Source organism: Tarenaya hassleriana, unplaced genomic scaffold (genome assembly GCF_000463585.1).
Source record: "Tarenaya hassleriana unplaced genomic scaffold, ASM46358v1 Cleome7, whole genome shotgun sequence".
NCBI classification, from domain to species: domain Eukaryota; kingdom Viridiplantae; phylum Streptophyta; class Magnoliopsida; order Brassicales; family Cleomaceae; genus Tarenaya; species Tarenaya hassleriana.
The window spans coordinates 3,573,554-3,578,983 of record NW_010969548.1 but is presented as its reverse complement, the minus strand read 5'-3'; the positions used below and the strand labels follow the sequence as shown (position 1 = coordinate 3,578,983).

General features: G+C 37.1%; 1 protein-coding gene across 1 annotated transcript; it reads right to left on the bottom strand.

Annotated features, from left to right (window-relative positions):
* Window positions 1-1,900: 1,900 nt before the first annotated feature.
* Window positions 1,901-4,605, bottom strand: LOC104801563 (transcription activator GLK2). The gene is made up of 6 exons (XM_010524873.2): window positions 3,950-4,605; window positions 3,530-3,670; window positions 2,928-3,224; window positions 2,726-2,821; window positions 2,158-2,229; window positions 1,901-1,936 (listed from the first exon to the last, which is right to left on the bottom strand). Exons 1-6 carry the CDS (start codon window positions 4,397-4,399, stop codon window positions 1,901-1,903), a joined length of 1,092 nt encoding a protein of 363 aa, XP_010523175.1. The 5' UTR covers window positions 4,400-4,605.
* Window positions 4,606-5,430: the final 825 nt, after the last annotated feature.

The window sequence follows — 5,430 nt, the reverse complement described above, 5'->3', positions numbered from 1 at the left end:
CTATAAATATTGTAATGTTACATGTTGAATAATGAGAAATCCAATGATTCTTCATCTCTTTCTCTATTATGGTATCAGAGTTTCGGTTTTTGTTCTAAATATTTTTTTTTATATCAACGATGTTCGTTGAATCCGAAAACGATGATGAAGATGACGATGATATACTAACTTCAATAGTATCATCACCTTGAGTATCGTCTTCCATTCATTTTTTTTTCCATTTTTTTCCGACGACGGTGTTTATCACTGTCAACCCTAGCCGATGTGCTACTCTTTTTTTTTTCTGCCGACCTCATTGTCGTGCAACCCAACTCGCGCATATGCGCCGCACATCCGTGCCACATCAGCCTTTGAATCCGGCTTTTAACCTCTTCGATTGGAATACTCCGATCGTCGATCCATACATTTGCACCATTTATTTTCTTTTTCCGGCATAACCGCTAAACCATCGCGCCTTTTGCGCTGCCGACATTGCTGTCGCACAACCCCACAATACCGTGCATGTGCACCACGCTTCTGCTTCACCGGACTTTTTCAGATCCGCCAACAATCCACCGGTTCCTAGGTTCGATTGTCAAATCCCGTTATTTTCTGGAGAATTCAACCTCAAACAGTTGTTTCTCATCTCCTTGAGTTTGAGGGGGCGTATAAAGAGATATGAAGAAGATTTGAGAAGATTACGTAATATTTAGATTTGATTTTATTTCTATATTTTAGATATTTATATTTATTAAATAAGATATTTTATGATTTTGTTTCTGCTATAAATATTGTAATGTTACATGTTGAATAATGAGAAATCCAATGATTCTTCATCTCTTTCTCTATTAAGGACAATGCTTGTGTTTGCTTGCTGTTTGGTCTTCCCCCTCTTTTGATTTCTTGGTTTGGAATTGAAGCAATCAGAGAGCTTTTTGTCCCCGTGATCATCGGTACTAATTATACCAAAGAAACCCAAGATATTAAAAAAAAATAAATAAAAAATCTTTTTCTTTTTTCTTTTTATAACCAAAAGGTTAAATCGCTCGGGTTAAATCGTTCATCCGCCTAGGGGTGGCCATTTCGGTTATTAACCGAATAAACGAGTCGAATCGAATCGAATAAGACATAACCATACCCGAACCGAACTCGACATCAAAATTGAATGGTTATGATTTTCTTAAATCCGAAAAAACCGAAATCAAACTGAACCGAATAAAAAATAACCAAAAAAATCGAGAAAATACCCAACAATTTCTTTGAAAAACTAAACCCTTTACCGAAATCGAACCGAACCGAACCGAAGTTTATATAAAAACCGAACGATTATAGTTTTTCTATAACCGAAATAACCGAATCCGAATATAACCGAACCGAACCCGAACCAAAACCCAAATTGACCACCCCCTGTTTCGGCCCACTTAATTTCTTTAACTTGTATCCGCCTTTAGTTCGATATATATTCCAGTTTCTTTCATTACTTATTGTGTAAATTAGTAAATAACCGTTGTAAACATTCTAATATTTCTTTTATTTGCTTACAGTCATTTACATTTTCCGAAAATTGTACTGCCTCTTTTTGTATAACTACACCGACATATATATATATATATATATATATATATGTATATATATATATATATATATATCATCGTTAAACCATGTTCTTAATATTAATGAAGTTGGATATTTTTAATTAAAGATAAAATTATAAATTTTTTTAAAAAAATATTTAAAAATTCTAAAACGATATCTATTAAATAACAAAAAATATTTTCTAAATCGACATCTATTAAAAAAAACGGACGGAACATTCATTTAAAAACAATATAAAAAGATCAGTAAAAAAAATAAATAAATTATCAACTATGATGGAATTCTTTCAATTATACGGATGGATGTGAACAGAACGTTAACATCATTAGCGTTCAAGAGTCATTGTTATGGATTTCGGTAACTTGTGTTTTAATCGCAATGCACATATCATATAACCCCCCGAGTCATATCATATGATGATTTGGACCGTTTATAAGTTAACGAATGTTATTAGTCCAACAAGGAGATTTCTCTTTTTTTTTTCCTTGCAAAAATACGTAGAACGACCAAAAAAAAAAAAGTAAAAAAGTGATTTCGTCGAATTTGTTCAGTGTGAAGGAAGAGGAGGGATCTTGGAAATGCCTTGACGATGCAACGCGGCAGCCACGGCTTCGACATAACGTCTCCTATAGCGGCGTCTATGCTCTCATTCGACTGCACCATTCATCATTATTAGAAAAAAAACCACAATATTTATATTATACTATATTATTAATTTCAACTCTCAAAACAATATATTACGTTCCATTAAAAAAAATAAGATGGAAAGAATGGACCGTTTTGGGTGGCCCATTTTCAAATGCCCAAAATCCAACTTTTATAATTTAGATTGAAATATAACGGCCCGTTTTATAAAGTTATGATTATGAATTTAACATCGAATAAAAGTGACAATTTTTTTTTATAATAATCACCCGAAACCTTTGGCCCAACTAGATCTTCCAAATAATCGGAAAAATCCATGTAAATGTCCATCTCCAAGTGAGGACTCGAAACCAAATTCGAGTCTCAAGTTGGGAAAGAGAGTGCATGTTCTAACCATATGGCTTGATCCGGTCGCAAGATTAGTTTGTATCTCGGTCCACAACTCCCGATTACCCAAAAAAAATATTAAATAAAGGGATGAGGTGAAAAATGAAGGAAGACTCACGGGATGAAGGTCGATGGGGCGTAATGGTGCGGTGGGTACGCCAATACTCGTCTCTGATTTATATATTCTGTGGTTCGGCGGCGGTATTCCATATCCCTATGCCATGAATGAACACACACATAATAATTATAAGCCCATGAAAATTTATTATTTGTATGAATTCATCATTGATCTGATCTAAGTACGGATCGATGACACTTACCTGTGGATAGACTGGTTGCTGGTGGGCCCAGTAGGTAGGGTTCGGAGTCGCCGGAGGAACCGCCCATGACGGCGGAGCGGCGGAGGCAACGGGAGGTTTGTGATTGGGCCACGTGGGATGGCCCCAAACGTGCAAAGGCCTGGGGAAGTGGTGCACGTGGGGGTAGCCTAAGGCGGGAGCCGCCCATGGCTTCTTCCCCCCTCCTCCTCCTCCGGCCACCGTGGCTTGTCGCCGGAGATTCCAGTTTGCCGCCTCTGCTTCACGCGCCAACAAATGCTTCCGGTGTGACCTATACTTCTATTATAAGGGTACGCCCGTTAATTTTGTTTTTCTTTATTAAACAAGAGATTATGTGAACAAAATGAAACCACAGACACAATTTTCTGAGCGTTCCTACATGTTTCACTGACTTCGGACACAACAAACACGAGGTCCAAACACCCCACAACAAACAAAAAACACAAGCAATGATGTCTATGGAGTACAATATTGATATTCCACTCGAATGCATTGAGTAGGACATGTATCTAATTAACCCTAATCAATTTTGTTTGCACGACATAATACCAGGTTAGTACATGTATAAATATATATATATATACCTGGAGATGACTAGCGACGTTGTGACGGGTGAGAGATTGAACATTCATAATCTCAAGAATCCGGGAGGGCACCGCCTTCTCCACTCCCAACTGCTCCACCGCCTGCACGAATTTCCGGTGCAACTCCGGCGTCCAATCCACCTTTTTATATACACACCGGGCCCCATCACAGAATTTAGCCATGTATATATAACTAACTATATATATATCGAACACAATCCAGATATTCTTGTAACTGTAATAAATCACTGGATCTAACATGTTCAGATTTGGGTGTGGTTTGGTACGGTATGGTACTTGACTGGATTCGTTTGTACTTTGTATGAACACACGAAAAAACATAACTAAATTAATAATATATATATATATACACATATATATACACACCAAAATCACAAGAATTAATTATAGGAAGAGTACCTTGGGTTTTTTCTTCGCTTCGCTTTTATCGCCGTCTTTGTTCTTGCCTCTGTGTTTGCTGTTCTTGCCTCTACGCACCGTTTTGACCGTATGACCGTCTCCGTCAGCGTTGCTTGTAACCTCCGGCTTACTCCCACCGCCCTTCTCCGCCGTCTCCGTCGAGGTGTTTGCCTCCGTATCGTCCCTTCCTCCGCCGGAATATTCCCCGAGCATCTCCGGATCTATCTCCAGGTCCGGCAACTCGTCACCTTGTCCGATTCCGACGAAAAGGTAATCGAAATAATCGATTCCTTCCAGAAGATCGAGGCTGCTCTCTTCCTCTTTCCCGGTGGCCGAGAATTCCGGCAAATCTTCCGCCGTAAAACCGGCGAAGTCCACCACCGCGGCGGGCGAACTCCGATGACCATCTCTTGCGGTGTGTATAAGCGGAGATGCGGCTGCCAACATCATATCTTGAAACACCACGCCGATGAGATTCGAGTTTAGGAAAGAGAGAGAGAGAGACTTCAATTTAAGAAAACACAGTGAAATCAGTTAGGTCTGTACATACACATATATGTACAGTATGTGTGTGTGTGTATATGTGTAGACGGATGCAGACAGTTCCAAAGCTTATGTACATTTTTATATATGCTTCAGTCGCTATATCTGTTTCTCACAGCAAAATTTTGTGGTTGAGAGAGAGAGACAGAGAGAGAGAGAGAGAGAGAGAGAGAGTTTTTCCATGATGCGTAATTAGTAATCTTGTTCAAGTCGTGAAGTGTAATTAATGGTTTTTTTGGGGTAAAAAGTGTAATTATTTTTTTATTTGTACATTTCATCACATGATTATCATGTCATGTCTACTTAAAACCACAGACATCTTGTGGAAATTATTAACATATTAGTAGCTTTTCTGCATAAAATAAAAAAAGGACCAACCATAAATACAAAAAAAAAATGAAAATTCCATGGATGATTTGGAATATGAGAGACATCCAAATGATATATTTGATAAAAAAAAATACAAAATTTATTACTGTTAAATTTAGTTCGAATGAAATCCGCTAGTACAGAGTTCAGATTTGAATTTGATATATCTAATAGATCATTAACATCGATATTTATATTCACGCATATACATACGTGATATTTTGTTGTTTGAATATTCAAATGTACATTATAGTATTATTATTTATGAGGCGATCGCAACCACATATTTCTGTAGGGACATATCAATGTGTGTATATATGAAATAAGAAATTGGCATGCAATGGGTTCTGGCTACATTATTGTTCATTTGTTTGTTTTGGTGTCTTATTTATTTTATTTCAATTTTATATTTCTTTGGGTTATGTGGAGTCCAAATTTTTGGGGATTATAATATATAAAGCTGTCAATCATGTTCCCTCTTTCACTAAAGGATATACGCATCATTTTCATATGCCAAGTGTTATGTACATGAAAAAAAAAATACAATTTTCGTCAAATGTCTCAACCAA

Coding starts and splice junctions, on each gene's coding strand:
- LOC104801563 (XM_010524873.2), bottom strand. CDS start 4,399: ATGATGTTGGCAGCCGCATCTCCGCTTATACACACCGCAAGAGATGGT. Junction 3,671..3,949: donor AAGCGAAGAAAAAACCCAAG/GTACTCTTCCTA, acceptor GTATATAAAAAG/GTGGATTGGACGCCGGAGTT. Junction 1,937..2,157: donor TGCCGCGTTGCATCGTCAAG/GCATTTCCAAGA, acceptor TTAAAACACAAG/TTACCGAAATCCATAACAAT.